We start from the raw sequence: 20,181 nt of genomic DNA, 5'->3' as shown, positions 1-20,181 counted from the left end.
CCCCTCCCTGGTGCCGTTGCCTAAACAGAGATGCCTGTCATGAAGCCACTCGAATTCATCCATGAGAGACCCCAAAACAGAATTGAAACCATAACTCAGAGAACATTTATGTACAATTTATGACCAACTGTCAAGCTAAACTACCGACAGATTCCAAATCCGCTTTAGAAATAGTATGATGCTTTTTATCAACTTTTTTCCTTTGTCCTTTACTTTGTGGTTGCTCTGTTTAAATGTTAAATGCTGACTCAAGGGGGTCTGTATCTCCTTTGGGGAAATGGAAATTCATGGAAAGATACTAAATTGGAGAGTTTCGATTTTTCCCACTTGAGACCAGAGCTCTGCCAACAGAAAGTGGGGAAAGTTTTATTGTAGAGCAGAGACTTCTTGTAATTCCTCAACTTCACCCGGGGCACCCTCTTCTCTGCCATCAGTATTGACTGTTAAGTGGTCACATTCTGTGTGGAGTCAGAGACTAGACTCTCCATGGATCATTCGGCTTGTTTAGGGAACAGGACAGAACTCACTTGCAGACCAAGGCTGTCTGGGTTAGGACGTCACAGCAGGAATGGCCACTAAAGACTTGACAGCCAAGTGTTCCTGAGAGATTTTCCCAGGCCTGAAAAATTGTCCAAACCAGGAGTCTTTCTTAGGATATAAGATTTCAGCCTTATAAGGGAAAGAAATTCTTACATAGGCTACAACATAGATGAACCTTGAAGACATGCTAAGTGAAAGAAGCCAGATACAAAAGGACTGGGTACAAACTCCGTACTGTATAATCTCACTTATATGAGGTACCGAGAGTAGTCAAATCCATAGAGATGGAAAATGGAATGGTGGGTGCCAGGGGCTGGGAAGAAGGGGGGTGACGGCGATTTGTCTAATGGGCACAGAGTTTCAGTTTTGTAAGATGAGATCGGAGATTGGTCCTACAGCAATGTGAATGTACTTAACAGTACTGAACTTTACACATAAATGCAGTGAAGATGGTGAATTTTACGTTATGTGTGTTTTACCGCAATGTTAAAATCTTTTAGACAAGAAAAAAAAAAATGTCAGACTTTGAAGGCCAAAATGGAGAAATGACATTTGCAAGATATAGTGGATGTTCTTTACTGGCAGAAGCTTGAGGAGTTGACACAAGAGATTAAATTTTTTTCCTTGATGTTTATCTACTCTTGCAAGAGAGGGGGTGGGGAGGACAGAGGACGGGGGAGAGTGTAAGGATCTAATAATATTCTGAGGAAAAATTTAGTACCCCCACAACTTTCGTTTCCTTGTTTTTCACAAGACTATGTGCTTTTCTGTCGTCGTGTACAGAACAAGGTCTGATGGATTTTTCACAAAGAACTATTGATGGCGTGTCTGTGTGAATTGCCCCAGCATTGGTCACAGCCAACTTCTGTGGGACCCACTGCCCCCGCTCTACAATACACTCCAGTGTGCTTGGCCATTTATGAAAGGTCAGAAATGAACTGAGAAATGGGCTACAGTCAAAAACATGTGGCCCTATAAATATCAGAGTCAGACGGCTTCCTCCATTCTCTCGCTGCTGCCTGGCATCATCCCCCCAGCGCCTTCTCTTTCGCCCATTTTTGGGGTTTCATGCAGCACCTCAGACCAGGAAGCTTGCGAAGAGCAGGCGGTGGCTGGATTCTTTACCTGGTGACATCACTTTGCACCCAGGGTGGTCCCCTAGTGCCATTAGTGCAGATTTTTTCTTTTTAACCCTTAAAGATCTCTGGCTACAGAGCTGCATCGGCGCGGTCTGCGATGCTCTGTTCCGCGTCCCACTAGTGCCCATTCCGCCTGTGCCTAAATTTGACACCGGCCGTGTTTTCTGAGCTGAGGAGTGTGCAGGTTGGGGCCACCCCCGAGGCCTGAGCGCAAATCGGAGCATTCGTTATGACTCTAGCCGCCAAACTGGAAGACTTTGAAGTGACGCTGGAGCACCTGCTCATGGATGTGTTTGTAAGTAAAGGCTTTCATTTATTCCGCACAATGGGTCCTCCTCTGCCACCCCCAGTGTCTTTACGACTCTGTCCCTTTTGCTGAATAGGATTCTATTCCACAGTTGTCCAGTTCTCACACAGCGTCTTTATTTCTCGCTCGTGTGCCTCGGGGGAAGAAAACCATAAAGTGGCTAAATGCCTGAGTGGCGCGGAATGGTCTGTATGGATGACATAGCGGAGAAATGGCTTCTCAGAACAAGTAATGTCCAGACGTCTGAATGAATGGGTTGAAGGAATAGAAAACACCTGCCCCAAGAGACAGAAGCAGCCACAGTAGGTACTCCCGGGGAGACTTAGATGTGTTTGTGAAGTGAAGTGATCATTCCAGAAAACAAAGGAGAGGGTGGGCTCAACATACTGTATTTTTCCCATGGAGCGTGCAGAGGGTGGGAGAGAGAGAAAACATCACTCTGTACAGAGCACCGGTGTCTCGATCTTGTCCACTGTCCTAGGGATTAGGTTACTAAGACTTCCTCAGGAATTGATTTTATGGGATAAGGCTGTTTGAGTGACTGGTTTTTTAAAGCAGCAGCAGCTGACAAGGATACTTCTACTCCTGTGATGGTTTTAGAAACACAATCTTTGAAAGCCCCCATCATCCGTAGCAACCTAAACATCATTTCTACCCCAAACCAACCACGGTCATTCTTACTCTTTTCTCGGGGTTTTCTGTTGGTGATAGGTCTGTTTTGTATTACTGATGGGGGCGTAGGGAGCTACAGACTGTGTGAAGCATGCAGGGGGTAATACAGCTGAAAGAAAAGCGTTCTCCTTCCAAGAACAACACTGGCGTTCCCCTGGGAAAGGCGGTGGTGGTACATTTTGAGGACCAGCCAGTCTGTGTCTCGAATCTGGAAAAGGCTGTGGGGGGTTGGCCCTTTCGCTATACATCACTAAGTCCCTTTCAGGAACCTCACAGGGAATGGTGTGTTTTGGCAGACGTGAGAGTCTGGGGTTTCTTTTCTTTATTAATTTATAATCTGTCATCTAATTGAGGCAACATTATACTGGCAGGATTCCCGAAGGGAATCACCCTTTGCAGGCTGGATACTGGGGTCCCAATACCTCGCATTCATTCTGACTAGAGGATCAGGAAGTTATGCCTTCAGGAGGAATGTGTCAAGAAAGGAGAGCGACCTTCTGGATTTCCAGTGACGGGAGGTTCATGGCCAGCATGGCTATTTTCTGAAGTATACATAGAGACTGAGCCGCAGGATGTGAAGTTTCTTTGCCAGCTGATACCCTCTGCCCAACCACCATGGTCTGCCATGGTGGTGGCTGTAGGGTCTTGTCTGGGGGGTTGTCTGTGTGTGGCATACCAAAGGGTGAGTGTGAGCTTGGTCACCTCAGGGAAAAATTAATCAAGAAGTTGTTTTATTTAAATACCACCAAGTCGTTAATGTAGTCCCTTTCTGTCCTTAGCTGCCCCTCCCCCCAACACACACACACTTTTCCAATTACTTCCAATAATCTTGTTTGCGCGTTCCTAGATATACTCTCTCCTAGAAGGGAATGGGATCACATACTCCACCCTTTTCTGTAAATACAACCCTTAATTTCATGGGCCCAGTTTAGGTCCTTAGTACCTCTTGCTTGGACTAACCATCTAATTATTCTCCTATATCTATTATTTCCCTCCAGTTCATCCTACCACTATTATCTCCAGATCAGCCTCTGTATACTCTATTTTATTAATTGCTGAAAAATATTGTTCAGACTAATTTGAGGTTCACAGCAAAATTGAGCAGAAAGTAAAGAGATTTCCCCTGTACTCCGGTTCCCACACACTCACAACATCCCACACTACAGTGATATGTTTATCACCATCAAGGAACCTATACTGACACATCATTGTCACTCGGTAGTTTACATTATGGTTCACTATTGGTGCTATACATTCTATGGGTTGACTATGGGTGACTAACATGTGACATGTATCCACCATTGCAGAATCATGTAAGATGGCTTCACTGCCCTAGAAATCCACTTTGCTCCATTGATCCCTCCCCCCTCCCTCCTGCCTGGCAACCACTGATCTCTTTACTGTCTCCTTTCCTATTTTGCCTTTTCCAGAATTCCATATAATTAGGCTCATACAGTATGTGGCCTTTTCAGATTGGTTTCTTTCATTTAACGATACGCATGTAAGTTTCCTCTGAGCCTTCTCGTGGCCTGATAGCTCATTTCTTTTTAGTGCTTAATAATAGGCTGTTGTTTGGATGTGCCAACGTTTATTTATTCATTAACCTACTGAAGATATCTTGGTTGCTTCCAAGTTTTAGCAATTAGGAATAAATGGCTATAAACATCTGTGTGTAGGTTTTTGTGTGGACATAGGTTTCCATTCATTTGAGTAAACACCAAGGAGTTCAATTCCTGGATTGTATGGTAAGTGTTTAATTTTACAAGAAATGACCAAAGTATCTTCCAAAGTGGTTATGCTATTTTGCCTTCCCATCGGCAGTTAACAAGCGCTCCCGTTGCTCCGTATCCTCGCCAGCATTTGGTGTCATCAATGTTTTGGATTTGGCCGTTCAAATAGATGTGTAGTGGTATTTCATTGTTGTCTTAACTTGCCATCGCTCAATGACATATCACATGAACATCTTTTTCATACGCTTACTTTCCATCTGTATATCTTCTTTGGTGAGGTGTGTGTGAAGGTCTTTGGTCCACTTTATAAACCGGTTGTTTGTTTCCTCATCGCTGAGTTTTAAGAGTTCTTTGTCTCTCTGGGATATCGGTCACCTGTCAGATACATCTTTCACAAATATTTTCTCCCAGTCTATGGCTCTTCTCATTCTCCTGACAGTTCTTTGCAGAGTAGTTTTTCATTTTCATGAAGTCCAGCTCATCAATTATGTCTTTCATGGATCTTGCCTTGGTGTTATGTCTAAAGAGGTATCACCACATCCAAGGTCATCTAGATCTTGTAGGAGTTTTATTGTTCTGTGTTTTACATTTAAGTCTGCAATCCACTTTGAGTTAATTTTTGTAAACGCTATCAAGTCTGATGTCTAGATTCTTTTTTTTTTTTTTTTTTTGGCATGTGAATGTTCAGTTGTTCCAGAACTGATTGTGTGAAAGACTGTTTTTCTCCATTGTACTACCTTTTCTCCTTTGCCAAAGATCAGTTTATTTTATTTATGTAGGTTTGTTTCTGGGCTCTCTATTCTGTTTCATTGATCTATTTATCTATCCTTGCACCAGTACCATACTGTCTTAATTAAAGTAGCTTTATAGTAAGTCTTGGAAGCTGAGTGGTATCAGCTTTCTCCAACTTTTTTACCATCAATATTGAATTAATTAATCTGGATCTTTCGCCTCTCCATATAAGCTTCAGAATCCGTTTGTTCATGTCTACAAAATAACTTGCTGGGATTTTGACTGAGATTGTGTTAATCTATAGACAAATTTGAGAAAAACTGACATTTAGATAATAGCAAGTCTTCCCATCCATGGACATGGAATTTTTCTCCAATTATTTAGATCTTCTTTGATATCTTTCATCAAAGTTTTCTCATGTTCCTCATATAGATTTTGTGCATATTTTGTTAGAGCTTTCTATACCTAAATAGTTCACTTTGGGAGTGCTAATGTAAACGGTAACATATTTTTAATTTCAAATTGCACTTGTTCATTGCCGTATATAGGAAAGCAACTGACTTTTGTATATTAACCTTGTAGTATATAACCTTTCTATAATCACTTATTAGTTCCAGGAGTATTTTTGTTAATTTTTTCAGATTTTCTATATTAACAATCATGTCATCTGTGAACCAAGACAGCTTTATATGTTGTATGTTCTTTCTCAATCTGTATACATTTTATTTCTTTTTCTTGTCTTAGTGCATTAACTAGGATCCCAATATGGTATCGGAAAGCAATGATGAGAAAGACATCATTGCTTTGTTCCTGATCTTAATGGGGAAACTCCCAAGTTTCTCACCATTAAGTATGGTGTTTAGCTGAAGGCTTTTTGAGGATATCCTTAAGTTGGGAAAGTTCTCTGTTTCCTAGATTATTGAGAGCTTTTATCATGAATGGGTGTTGGATTTTGTCAAATATTTTCTCTACATCTATTGATATCATTGTGTGAGTTTTCTTCTTTAGGATTTTTTTCCTTGCATTTTTGTTTCATTAGTTGATTTTTAATGTTGAAACAACTTTGTATACCTGGAACAAATCTCACTTTTTATCCATTTTATACATTGTTGTACTCAATTTGGTAATATTTTGTTGAGAATTTTTGCATCTGTGTTCATGACATACATCAGTCTGTAGTTTTCTAGTAATGTGTTTGTCTGGTTTTGATATTAGAGCAATGCTGACCTCATAAAATGAATTAGGAAGTATTTATTTCTGTCTTCTGGAAAATATTGTGGAAGATTAGTATAATTTCTTCCATAAATGTTTCACAGAGTTTAGCATTGTACCTATCTGGGCCTAGGGCTTTCTGTTTTGCAAAGTTATTGATTATTGGTTCTGTTTCTTCTTATGTGAGTTTTGGCAGATTGTCTTTCAAGGAATGGATCCATTTCATTTGGATTATCAAATTTGTGGGCACAGAGTTGTTCATAGTGTTCATTTATTATCTTTTTAATGTCCAAAGGATGTCTCCTCTTTCACATCTGATAGTAGTAATTTGTGTCTTCTCTCTTTTTTTAAATTATCCTAGCTAAACATTTATTGCTTTTATTGATCTTTTCAAAGGACCAGCTTTTGATTTTATTGACTTTTGCTATTAATATCCTGTTTTTACTTTCATTGATTTTTGCTCTAATTTTTGTTTTTTTTCCTCCTGCTTACTTTAGATTCAATTTGCTCTTCTTTTTTCTATATTCCTTAATGGGAAGCTTGTATTACTGATTTTTAGATTTCTCTTCTAATTTATGCATTTAATGCTATAAATTTCCCACTGAGAACTTCTTTCACGGCACTCCACAAATTTTGATAAGCTGTGTTTTCAGTTTCATTTAGTTCAAAAAACTTTTAAAAATTTCTTTCTGGATTTCTTATGAGATCCATGTGTTATTTAGAACTATGGTGTTTAATATTCAAGTATAATCTATCTTTTTTGTTACTGATTTCTAGTTTAATTCCATTGTGGTCGGAGAGAAGACATCATATGACGTTTAATCTTTTAAATTTGTTAAGATGTGTTTTATGTCCCAGGACATGGTTTATCTTGGTGAAAGATCCATGTGAGCTTGAGAAGAATATGTATTCTGCTTTTGTTGGATGAAATAGTCTATAGATGTCCATCATATTCAGTTGCTTGATGGTGTTGTTGAGTTCAACTTTGTCCTTACTGAATTTGGGCCTGCCGGATCTGTCCATTTCTGACAGGACAATATTGACATGTCCAACTATACTAATAGCTTTATCTTTTTCTTCTTGCAGTTCTATCAGTTTTTGTCTCACATATTGTGACACTCTGTTATTAGGAGCATATATGTTAAGAATTGTTATGTCTTCTTGGAGAATTGGCCCATTTATCATTATGTAATACCCCCTTTATTCCTGATAGTTTTACTTGAAGTCTGCTGAGTCTGAAATTAATATAGCTATTCCTACTTTCTTTTGATTAGTATTAGCATAGTATACCTTTCTCCATCCCTTTGCTTTCTACCTATATGTGTCTTTGGGTTTCTTATAGAAAACATATAGTTTGGTCCTGTGTTTTGATCCACTCTGATAATATCTGTCTTTTAAGCTGTATATTTGGACTATTGACATTTAAAGTGATCATTGATATTGTTAGATTAACATTTAACTCTGTTTGTTACTATGTTCTTATCATCAAGCTCAGAGATTCTTTCTTCATCTGTGTCCAGTATACTAGTAAACCTATCAAGTCACTCTTCTTTTCTCTCACAGTTTCTGATCTCTAGAATTTCTTTTGAATCCTTAGAATTCCCATCTCTCTGTTTTCATTTCCATCTGTTCTTCCGTATTGCCAACTTTTTCCATTAAAGCCCTTAGGATATAAATTTTAGTTGACGTTTTTTTAGTTCCTGGTCTAATAATTCAAATTCCTGCCATATCTCACTCTGTTTTTCATGCCTGTTCAGTCTCTTCAAATTGGTTTTTTTTTTTTTGCCTTTTAGTATGCCTTGTAATTTCAAGGTGGACATGATGTATTGTATGAAAGGAACTATGGGAAATAGGCCTTTAGTAATGTGGTGGTAAGGTATGGGAGGAGAAGCATTGTATAGTCCTTTGCTCATTCTCAGTCTTTTAGTGAGCCTTTGGGACTTCACCTTCACCAGTGTTTTTCAAGTTTTTTTTCCTCCCCTAGGTGAGACAGGATAGGTGGAGGGGCTGAAGTTGGGCTTTTTCCTTCCCTCATTTGGAAACCTAGCTCCGGCTGCAGTTGTGTATTTCCCTTCCCCAGTAGGCTCCCCAGGAAGGCTTCCCTTCCCCATTGTTTAGGCTTTCATAAAATAGTTTCTCCATGGGGCGCCTGGGTGGCGCAGTCGGTTAGGCGTCCGACTTCAGCCAGGTCACGATCTCGCAGTCCATGAGTTCGAGCCCCGCATCAGGCTCTGGGCTGATGGCTCAGAGCCTGGAGCCTGTTTCCGATTCTGTGTCTCCCTCTCTCTCTGCCCCTCCCCTGTTCATGCTCTGTCTCTCTCTGTCCCAAAAATAAATAAACGTTGAAAAAAAAAAAGTTTCTCCTGAGGGCAAGCCTTGTTAAGAAGGACAGGATCCTCTGATGTATTTCCATTTATACATCCCTAGAGAATATTGAAAATGAGCTTTAAAGTTGCATGAGCTTGGGTCTCAGTCCCAGCTCAGCACCACTTCCTACTTGTGTGACTGTCAGCAGGCTGGCAAGCATTTAATCTTTCTGAGCTTTGATTTCCTTATCAATAAAATGTAGCTAATTCTACCCAGCTTACAGGATCCTAGTGAAGATCTCAAAGAGGTAATTTAGAGCAAGTGCCCAGGGCCATGCCTGATGCAAAGGAGGTGCTCATGGGTTAATCTGCATCTTCCCTTTGCCTTCCCCTATAAAGGCATCTGTTTCAATCCCCAAAGTGCAATAAGTCATTTTCTGTTTCTTTACTCCTATGTTCACTCTTACTACTCCCACCCAACACTCTCCCTGGAATTATCAGGGGTTTTGGTTCTGTGGAAGCACAGCATTTACTCCTGGCCTTGACTTCATCAATCTGTGGCCATTTCTCCTGACTTCTCCCAAAATGGCAAGAGGTACCCGGTCCTGAGCTCTGCAGCCAACAGGGGCGTGGAGCCCTGGGGACAGGCTTCTTCTGCTTTCCAGCAGGGTTTTCCTGGGTAGGGCCTCTGAGCAAGGTGACTCTGGGCTGCCTTTCCAGAACCACCTCCCAGGAGAGAACCAGAGAAAAGTGTCCAACATCCCATAGGGCTTGAGGACTTGTCATTCATAGGTCACTGACTCTCCTCTCAGCACTGCTAAGGAATATAGGCTTTCTCATGTGAGTCTAATTGTCTAGAAAAAATATTTGCGTCACAGTCCCATCAGCCTTAGGTTTCCTCTGTTGCTCATAGTATGCTCATCAGGATGTCATCCCACTATCTGAAGAACAGCTGTTTCCAGATTGACACTTCCTTTCCAGGATTACAAAGGGCCACTGGGGGATTTTGTGGGAATGCAAGGCTTCTGCAAGATACAATAAAAGGGACATATCAGACCTGGTGTTTCATAATTAGTTGTCACCACTCTGGGGCTCCTGTAGCCGCTACAGTGCTGTTGGGTTCACGAGAGGAAATAACATACATGAGTGTGTACATGAGTGTATTCATGCAAATACACACACACAATATCACAGCAAAGTGAAGAACACAGAAGGTCCAGTCAAAGTGCATGAATGCCTCTCCAGGAGAATCTCCAGAATTGGTGGCAATGCCCTTACTGACGTATTTGTCTTCCTTCCTTTCGTCCATGTGTCCTCATCTTGTTTCAAAGGATTTAAGATTCTTTTCAAGGTGGTTTGGAGGCTTCTCATTCAGTAGCCGTTTCCATAGCAGATCCATAGACCAAGAGCTCTGAAACATACACCGAAGGAAAGGAAAATGGAGGAAATCAAGCAGGTCTCCTGAAACATTACTTGTCAGATCAAATAACCCAGTATCAAGACTCAAATCTGTCCATCCAGAAGGAGGCCAGGCGGCTCCAGCTCTCCCTTCTGCTGCCAGCAAGCTGCACACACTTTCTCAAGGCCATCAGTGACCCCGTAATGCCACCCACTGCTCCCAGTCCTTATCTGTTCACAGTGCCCAGAACGTTGCTCCTCTGTTTACAATTCAGTTCTCATTTTTATCAAAATGATACATGTGCATGGCAATGTTCATAACATTTTAAAGGTGAAGAGGGACTAGAAGGCTTATAAAGAAAAACACCAGGCTTCAGACCCTTTCTCCCCATCTCCGGGTCCTCTCCCCAGGGACATCCTTTGTAAGATGAGGCTTTAACTTACTTGAAAGCTTCCTCCACATCCCTACAAATACTTATCTCTCTCCGTCCACCTTTACCAATATATCTATACCACGGTTTAAATCAAAATTCAGTTTTATTACGATGGCCAATGTATTGTTTACACTGGAGAAATGGTGTGTATTATGATCACATCTCCTGGATTTTACAACTTTCTGTTTTTCCAGGTGGCAGTAATTGCCTTGTTTCATTGTTTGCTTGATTTTCTGTGCACCTATTAGTCATTTTTCTCTAAGATCTTTAATCTTTAAGGAGCTTTGTACCTGCTCTCAATTTGGTGCACTCATCAGATACTCAATCCATGCGGTTTTTTTTTTTTTTTTGAGACCTCCTTCCGGGGCTCCTCCATGCTCCTGCACCTCTTGGGCGAGCTCCTCTCTGAGTCCCTAGCACGACTGTGTTCTTGGGGCTCCTCTTTTCATTATTCTGAGAAACCCCTCTGTCAGCTCTCCTAGGATTCATTCTCCTTTACTTGGAATTCAAATACCACCGCCCCCCCCTTGCAGGCTTAACTTTCTTTTACTGGAGACTATCTTCCAGTAAACTCTTGAGAAGAGGTGTGTGAGAAGAAGGAAATTTTGTGTTCTTGAATGCCTGCCCTCACACTTAACTAATAACTTGACTAGTGGTTACTTGTCTGCAGTTGAAATCCAAAGCAACATTTCTAGGTTCGACTCCCCTCTTACGTTCCAGGTCAAAATGTTCGGGCACCAGGAGCTCTGTGTGTCCAGAACTACTCATTATCATCTCCCCAAACTGGGTTCTCCTTCTGGGTACTTGGCTAATAGGACCATCCTTCCTCTGCTCCATCATGATAGAGGATCACTGTATGCTTCCCTCTACCATTTATTTTTCCCCAGTATCTTGTATTCAGCCTCGCACTGCTGTCCTGGTTCTGGGCTCCATCACCTCTCACTTGGATGATGGCAATAACCTTGCAACTGTTCTCTTGGCTTCTGATACACCTGGGCTCTCCATCTTACCACTCAGCCTTTACCACTCAAGCTCAAGAAGTTCAGCTAGATGGTGTCACTTCCTTGCAAGAAGTAGCTTGTAATGACTCCTGTTGCTCACGGATAAGTTCTAAAATATATTTTTCTATAATCTGCATGTCAGAATCCGGCTCTACTGTCATTTCTTACCGCCTTTATTCCCACATGTGATTCCACTATGTCACTTAATTTTCACACGTCTATTATCTGCATTCATGCTATCAGGGTTTAGAATTCAAAGAGAATGGAGTACGCCAAGTACAGTAACAGTGAGAGTCCCCTATGCATCTTCGTTCACATCTTAGCACGTGTCCATGGTAGGTATTTTGCCCATTCTGGCCTTGATCATCTACTGTGTATCCCTTTTGCATTTTGACCTATGGGATGTTAGGAACCATCTAGGACACGCTCAAGATAAACCCTATTCTTATGATGGGAGGTTTCTCAGCACCCATCTTTAAACAGATCAAGTGCTTTCCTTTCCCACGTTGGTAAAATACAGACCAGGTGGGTTATCCCAGAGAACCATGGGCAATTGGGCACCTGCCCTTGGGAGTGACACTGTCCTGGGCACAGGACAGAAAGCAATCTGACGGCCCCAAAGCAAGCCACCGTCCTTTGCAACACCAGAGGGATTACTTAAAACAAGGTAACCATTCTCCTATTAAAGAAAATCATGTTAAACTTCTCCTGGAAAAAAAGGTAGCATGGAAATTAGTAGCAGATTTAAAAGTTGATCATTTGCCACCCCATGCTTATCTAAGACACCTGAAATTTGAGAGCTGCGCCTCATAAAAGTCAAAAGCCAACATCCATTGACTCTGTTTAGAGGTGTACTATATATATTCAGCTAATCCTGGGTCGTCAATACCATAGATAAGAACATTATTTATTTTGCCATTCTGGGTGCAATTACACAGTTTACCCTGTGCAAACGGCACTTCATAAAAATGGCAAATCAATGCTAGTTATCAAAATCCATCCACATGGATGGATAGCCCATGAAAAAGAGCTTTGCAAAACGGTCTCGCAAGCCAATCCACACAGCCAGCCCCACACGGGTCAGCTTATTACCCGATTAATCACACAGGCATCCTGGCAATCTTATCGATTCTTCAGGACCTGGACATGACATCACTTCGAATAGCACATGCAATAAGCCATTACCACCATGCAGAATAGCCATTATCCCAGGCTACAGCCATTGATTGCCTGACTTAGCCTCATGCTGGGAAGGGCAAGTGGAGCTCTGATGGGGGCAAATCATATCCAGGGCAGATGTGAAGGACTTTTATGTGGAGGAATGAAATTCGTCTGCTGCTTGCAAGCTGGATCTCTGCCTGCTCCCTCCTTCTCTGGGTGAAGAGTTGAATAATCCCGCCAGCAGGCTGATGAGCTGGCATTTGGTGCCCATGAAGCAAAGGGTGCTAAGACAGAATCTAGACTAATCCTCCGCACAGGCCGTTCGTATTTTCTACTTGACATTCCCTACAGCTTGATCATTGCCATCAAGATTGAGTGAGATTCTCGGATCCCTGATTAGCACATGAGGTTTCCAAGCAGCAAATGCTGTATTTTCTCCCCTACCCTGGAAGAATGTAAGGTCTGGGTTCCTTTGTGACCGGATGTGTATTTTTGAGTTGATGGGGAATGGGGTTGGGGAGGGTCTTTTTCTGGGCAAATTAATTCTCTACTCCTAGTTACCCCGATGAAACCTACCGAACAGGGCATTCTCAAAGGTCTAAAAAGAAGCCTCTTTGCCACCCAGTATATGTGGCTAAACTGTGTGACCTTTAAGGAATTCAGATGGATGAAACATGTATGTCCTAGGAGAATATGTATGAAGAGGCAGAGAGGTAGATGGTGAGATCCAGGAAGGCTGTTATGTTGAAGCAACAGGAAACAGTGTACCAAAGTGAGAGTGAAAATTGTGTGTGTGTGTACCATTTCCAAAGAACTTGGACAGATTGGACAGATTGCATTTTATCCTATTGGGTAGCTCTTCAGCAAACTTCCAGGTTTCACTATGCATACCTCATCACAGGGGGGAACTAAGCATGAGAAACAAAAACAAATGCTTCCAGAAAGCAGAAGTTCCCTTGTGTCCTCCCTTCTTGGAGCAGCACCTGATCCATAGCAGGCATCTAGCAGAGTCCAGCAGTTAATGAACCCCAAAGCCTCTAATCGGTGTGACCTGGGCCAGGTGACTTCATTTCTCTGGGCCTCAGTGTCTTCATCTTCATGTAGGGAAAAGGCAAAGTGCCCATTTGACAAGACGTTACTAGAATTAAAGAATTAATACATCTAAAAGCTTTTAGAATGGTCCCTGCAGCAGACTGTGCCTTGAAACAGGGTTGCCATTATTCTATTAGACCCTCAGTAAAGTAAGTGCTGAATGAATGAATGCAGTGTAAGCAATAGAAGGATGTTTTAAAAATTGGTTTAGACGGGGGCAAAGCTAATATCGTAGGGCTTGGCGTGGAATACAAGGAGAGCACAGACAATGTCATATCAGAAGCAATTAGTAGACTCATCCTGGCCCACCAAACCTCTACCAGCAACGGTAATTAGGAGCCAAACTGAACAATTCGGTTCAAATTCCTTTTATTTTCTTTGCCTGGCTGGTCATGGAGGCAGACTATTCAATAAAGCCCAGAATGTAGCCTAAATAGGCAAGGGAAGTTAGAGAGAGACAGAGGGGAAGGAAGGAGGGAGGGAAGGAGGGAGGAGAGAGACAGAGGGGAAGGAAGGAAGGAAGGAAGGAAGGAAGGAAGGAAGGAAGGAAGGAAAAAAGGAAGGAAGAGAGGGAGGAAGGAAGGAAGGGAGGAAGGAAGGAAGGAAGGAAGGAAGGAAGGAAGGAAGGAAGAGAGGGAGGAAGGAAGGAAGGGAGGAAGGAAGGGAGGAAGGAAGGAAGGAAGGAAGGAAGGAAGGAAGGAAGGAGGGAGGGAAGAAGGAAGGAAGGAAGGAAGGAAGGAAGGAAGGAAGGAAAAAAGGAAGGAAGAGAGGGAGGAAGGAAGGAAGGGAGGAAGGAAGGAAGGAGGGAGGGAGGGAGGGAGGGAAGGAAGAAGGAAGGAAGGAAGGAGGGAGGGAGCGAGGGAAGGAGGAAGGAAGGAAGGAAGGAAGGAAGGAAGGAAGGAAGGAAGGAAGAGAGGGAGGAAGGAAGGAAGGGAGGAAGGAAGGGAGGTTGGAAGGAAGGAAGGAAGGAAGGAAGGAAGGAAGGAGGAAGGAAGGAGGAAGGGAGGGAAGGAGGGAAAGGCAAGAAGCAAAGAAAATTCTATCTGCCCCCCCCCCCCGGCTACAATTGTCCCTACAGTTTCCTCCAGATGCCACACGAGGAAGAAGAGACTGTCCAAAAATGGACACTGCCAATAGTGTCCTGCATCAGGCCAAACCTGCATTAAAACCAAGAGGCCCCTCAACCATCCTCCCTGTGTGACCTGTGAATAGTCTCACCGGCCTTGGCCCTTTGAGGTCTGGTGATAACTGTGTTGCTTGATATCTTCCTCCTGCTCTTGGGGATATTAGGTTTCCTATTTGGCCTAAATTCCGGCCTCTTTTCAAACAGAAAATTATGGATGTGGGTAGCACTTCCGTTCCCGTCACCTCAGCCATAGCTTACTCTAATAAGACGTGACATGAATGACCCAGGTCGGCTGAGTCAGGAGCTAACGGGAATGGTGACGGAGCGTTGAAGAAAGACAGGGCTTCCCTCCCAAACTCCCCTCACCCCGGCTCCAGGAATGTTCCAGATTGCTGAGGAATTCTTCGTGTGTGTCTTTGGCTCAGTCTCATCCCGGTTATCCTCCCACCTGGTTTGCACGACAGCAATTAACCCCAAACTTCATTCAAAGCCAGTGTTCCCTCTCCCGGCTCAGGGCTACCGTGGGTTCCTTGTCCCTGTCCCTCCGCACGAGCCCTGCTCACCGAGCTGCCTCTACTGCATCCGTAGTCTCTCTGTGGGACTGGCCTGGCCTCTAAACCTAGCTCTTGTCCTGTGGACGGAGTCCCTGGTGGGGTCTTTGAAGACCCTGCCTCCTTCACGCTGCGTTTCCCTGGTGTAAGTGACGTGTTTCTTCCACTTAGGCGTTTAAGATCTCCTCTTTCCCTGGCCTCCCTCTTGTTCTCTGCCCCTCCCCCATGGCCGCTGGGCTGATCCTCGAGTGGCCATGGCGCCCACGCGCACACCCAGCCGGTGGAGTCTCCCCTCTTCCACGGCTGCCTCCCACTATCTCCGTGTTGTCGAATGCTTTCTCTCCGACAGGCCGTTATCCCCAAGCCCCCCGCCCCCCACTCACCCCCCTGCTATCGGTGACCAAGAACACCCATTTGATCTGATACATCTTACGTCGGCGCGTCAAGACCATTGATTTTCCAGAAATATGGTTCAATCGATCCCCATGCATTTTCATTCCAGAGTTTGAATGTAAACAATTCTCACTGAGATGAGGAGGAAGTGTTCAAAACAAACAAACAAAACCCCACTCCACCCGCCTTCAGTGCTCTGCTCCAAGAGGCATCCAAAGCAGGGCTTCAGAGGCTCTAGAACAGAAGTGTGTCTTCTCCACCCCATGTCCCCGGGTTCACTGACACCGCACCCCCATGGCATCCTCCCCATCTGTCCCATGGGCCATCACCCTGAGCCCCGGATGGGCGGGGAACCTCCGTGCCCGCCATCCTGGCAAAAACGTGCTTTCTCCAAGTCGTGTGCTATTTCAAACGTTCTCCCCTTGCTTTTCTGTTTTCTTTTAGTTACTCCTTATTCACCATGTCCCAGTCCTTTGGTCCCCCGTCTCTGGTCTCAGTGCCCATCCTGGTTTACCCTCGGATCTCTTCCTTCTCTTTCCGTCCCCCACCCCTATGGCTGTTTCCAAGGCTCCCTGTCAACTGTCATCAGCGCATGGAGGCTGGGGAGGGTAGGCTGGAACGGAGGAGGGGAGGACCAGGGCCTTCCCTACTCCACCTTGGCCCGTGGCTCCAGCAGTGATCAGGTCTCACCCAGTGGGTCCACAGGGTTCCAGCCTCTGCAAGGTGACCCTGGCCCTGGGTGCTGGTAATCTGGCTCGTCCCTTTACCCCCAGGCCGGGGACTGTGTTGGCTCCCACTGGGCTACCTGCACAGCCCCTGTGAGCTTCTGTGCTGCTCCTTGCTGCTCACCAAGGGACCAGAGACTCAAGAACTGCTCCTTCAAATGCGATTTTCTGTACTTAAATTCTCTCTCTTTCTTTTTTTAATGTTTATTTACTTTTGAGGGAGAGAGAGAGAGAGAGAGAGAGAGTGCGTGCATGGGAGGGGCAGAGACGGGGACAGAGGATCTGAAGCAGGCTCTGCTCTAACTACAGCGAGCCCAATGCGGGGCTCGAACCGACGAACCGCGAGATCATGACCTGAGCCGAAGTCAGAGGCTTCACCAACTGAGCCACCCAGGTGCCGCTAAATTCTCTCTTTTTCAAAGACAGGGAATTTTCCCTTATCTCTCTTGGGTCCCATGGATATATCTCCTTTTTGAATTTCTAACCTGCTGTAACCTAATAGAGTCCTCATGTTATGTGAGAGTGTAATGGATCAAGTCAGGCCCTGATACGAAACAGCTTGACTCTGGTTTCATCTTCTATCTGACAGTTCTAGCTGTGTTACATTGGTTAAGTTATCAAACCTCTCTGAGCCCCAGTTTCATCACCTGTGAAATATGGACCGTGAAACTCATTTCTGCCATCGAGATAGCCTTGGGTAACCTAGGCTAGGCACTCAGTAAATGTGAGTTCCCCTCACCCCTCCTAAAGTGGTCCTATCTGCAAAGGTATGAGTGCACATCCCTTCCTGGGAAACATATTTGTGTTTTAACAATGGCTTTCTGAAATTAAATGCTTTCTCTCAGCAGTTAGTTCTAAATGTATAAATCTTAACTCCCCACAGCAAAACTATCAGCTTGAATTTTTGGACAAGCTGACCTTTGAGAGCCTTCAGATCTATCTGTGAAGGTGGCTAGTTACTCTGTGGGGGCTGGGGAAAGCTCCGGAGACACCTCCTCGTCCCCATTAGCTGGGAGAAGGCCCTGGGGCTGATATGGGAAAGGATCCTGCACCTCGCCCCCCTGGGGGGTAGAGCGTATGGGGCTCAAATGTGTGGGAGTCTGGCTCAGGGTTATTTTTGTTTCCATTAACATTCTCTTCTATATGTATTTTAACCTTAATCAAATGCATATGTTTTTGTCTTATTTGCACTTAACTCATCAAAGTGTCCTTTATGATCTGAACTATGCCATGAGGCCTTAACTCGTCAGCGAAACACTCGTTAATACCCCTGGGAAACAGGAAGTTGCATTTAGTCAAATATAAATAAATTCAGCTCCCAGGGGCTTCACCCCGGCCTGGGTCAGGAGAGAGACAGTGACTCCTCTCTCAGCTGTTCTGATCCAGCGCCACCCCCCGCCCCCCCCCCCTTCCCTGGCCCCCCACTCAAACTGCGCTGGAAGGAAGACATCCCGGGACTCTGGACAGATAAGTGTTTTTGAAAATGTGCCTGTCCTTCATTCAAAACCCTCACGTCGTCCAGTGTGGTTTTATCAAGGAGACCGGATGCCTTTGGCCAAATGATTGGATACTATTCCGGATTTACTTCCATCCCCAGATAGTTTGAAGCCAGGTTTGAAACCGGGCAGTGCAGGAAGGAGGTGCGAAAGAGGGAAAAAGGTAAATCTAAACCACCTCCTTGCAGAGGCCGCTTTGCAAGCCGGGCTGAGTAACTTCCTTCCCGTCTCTCCTCCTCGCTCGCCTTCTCTCTCACCCTTTCCCTGGCTCTCCGATGCACATATGGAACCCATTACGAACAAAGCCCGATTGTTGTATATTTGGAATTTCCCACATCAGCTTGATGCTTTCTTTAGCTGCCTCTTAATGCGTGTCTGCACCGGGTGACCAGGCCCTGCTTCCTTCGTCGGTCCCACCCTGCCCCCACCGGCACCCACCTCGGAGAGGCTTTCCTGGTTCGTTTTCCAGCAGCGTGAACCTTTGCTTCTTTGCCTTGCACCCACCCCACTTCCTATTAGAGTCTTTGAATAAACAGAACTTTCTTTTCCATGGTTTGCAATAAACTGGCCTGCAGAGAATAAATAAAAGCCAGATCCCAAAGCACGTAAGTGATATCAGGCTAACACCAAAAAGCATGGATTACTACAAAGGAAATGGCATCCCTTTCTGAAAACCCAGCGCAGAGAGGACCAGTGGATGTAGAAATACATTAACAGCAAGAAAACAAAAATACCTCCAATTCAGGAAGCCCCTGACTTGTTTTTATTTATCGTTAATTTTCTCTGCTGGAGAAATAAGCAGATTTGGGGGGGGGGGGCAGGGAGCAGAGAGAGGTAGCTACAGATGAAAAATATATCAATTACAAAATATTACAGAAAAGTTAACATTTTAGATCACGTGTACCGTCCTTCATAGGGCTGTCTGATCTGGAATCATCCACTGTTATCAGAAAAGAATAGGAAATATGAGGGATGAATCTGAATCTAGTCCTTTTCAGAGCCTTGTAAAATCAAACCTAACTGCTTCATGTTAACTGGCATGCGTAAAAATAAATGTCCTCTGACACAAACATTTAAACGAAGACGTGCCAAATGCGAGTCTGTCTGGTGTATTTGATTTGATTCATCGGAACCATATGATACCAACATTTTTTCCTTCGCTCACACTCTATCTTTGCGGACTACATCCACATATATAATTAATTGCACTCCCACGTTTATTTTCTATGCATTGGAAAGCGAGAGAGAAAAACCAGATATGCACATCTGATGCTCAGGGTCATATGTGTAATTTACGACTGTGAAGAGGGATTCCCCAAGTCCCCAGTGCGTTATGTCACTGGTCTGCAAACATTTTTCCTGTGCTCGGAAAAGAGTGAAATCAGAATGCAGGATTTCACATTAATCTCCGCACCAGATGGTGATATTCCAAATAGTCTTTTTAAGGGGAGCATGTGACCTACTGTACAGCCGAGGGGCTTTGGAGTCACGTGATAGAATGAATACTACGTCTGATGGAGCTTTGATTAGACCACTGACCTGGTTACCGTCCGTCGCCGCGAGAAGCAAAGTTGACATTTCTGGATCACTCTCCCCAGAGGCGTCGCTTGCCAACTTCTGGGACATGCAGTCTCACCGAGGGGACTGACAGGCAGGGACAGACAAGAGGCAGCTAAATCCGCGCTGCTGAAGGCAGGCTGAAGTTACAGAACTTGGGCTATTTTTCTGCTCCCCCATCCCCCCGCCTCCCTAGGAACCACATCTTGACTCATAGAGTCGAAAGAAAAAACTCTTTTGGTTATTTGATATTTGGGAAACCTCCAGGAGACCATAACTTAGTTTTGAGGAAGCCTTGTCTCTCACTTTGCTGGGAGCACACACACACACACACACACACACACACACTTGCTCACAGGGCTCCAACACCATGGTGGTTCAGGCTGCAGTGGCTCCGAATAGATCTCAAAGACTTTTACTGAAAATTCCGTATGGATCTCTGAGAAGACGCAGCGTGGAGAGGGTAAGCAACGTGGCGGGCGGCTTGTTTTGCATCGAGCAATTGCTCCAAAGAAAGGGAGATGTTTGTTTGCATTGTACACAACATCCCTTCTGGTAGCCCTGTTTTCCTGAGAATTCTGAATTCCTGGGAAGGTAGAACACTATGAT

At 44.2% G+C, this 20,181-nt stretch overlaps 1 protein-coding gene across 5 annotated transcripts in view; it reads left to right on the top strand.

Moving 5' to 3' along the window:
- Nucleotides 1-20,181, top strand: part of FRMD4A (FERM domain containing 4A) — a 606,423-nt gene that overhangs the window by 275,097 nt on the left and 311,145 nt on the right. The window contains exon 1 of one of the 5 annotated variants that reach the window (XM_027073469.2): nt 1,504-1,974. The exons of 2 other annotated variants lie outside the window; for them this stretch is intronic. In XM_027073469.2, the coding sequence (XP_026929270.1) occupies nt 1,909-1,974 (66 nt within the window). In that variant the 5' untranslated portion in view covers nt 1,504-1,908. Of the gene's footprint in view, nt 1-1,503; nt 1,975-18,925; nt 20,036-20,181 lie in introns of those variants that run through there. 2 more of the 5 variants (XM_053225322.1, XM_027073468.2) reach the window with 2 other exon arrangements.

This window comes from Acinonyx jubatus, chromosome B4 (assembly GCF_027475565.1).
Source record: "Acinonyx jubatus isolate Ajub_Pintada_27869175 chromosome B4, VMU_Ajub_asm_v1.0, whole genome shotgun sequence".
NCBI classification, from domain to species: domain Eukaryota; kingdom Metazoa; phylum Chordata; class Mammalia; order Carnivora; family Felidae; genus Acinonyx; species Acinonyx jubatus.
Note: the sequence above shows the minus strand (reverse complement) of the source record. Positions and strands in the feature narration are given on the sequence as shown.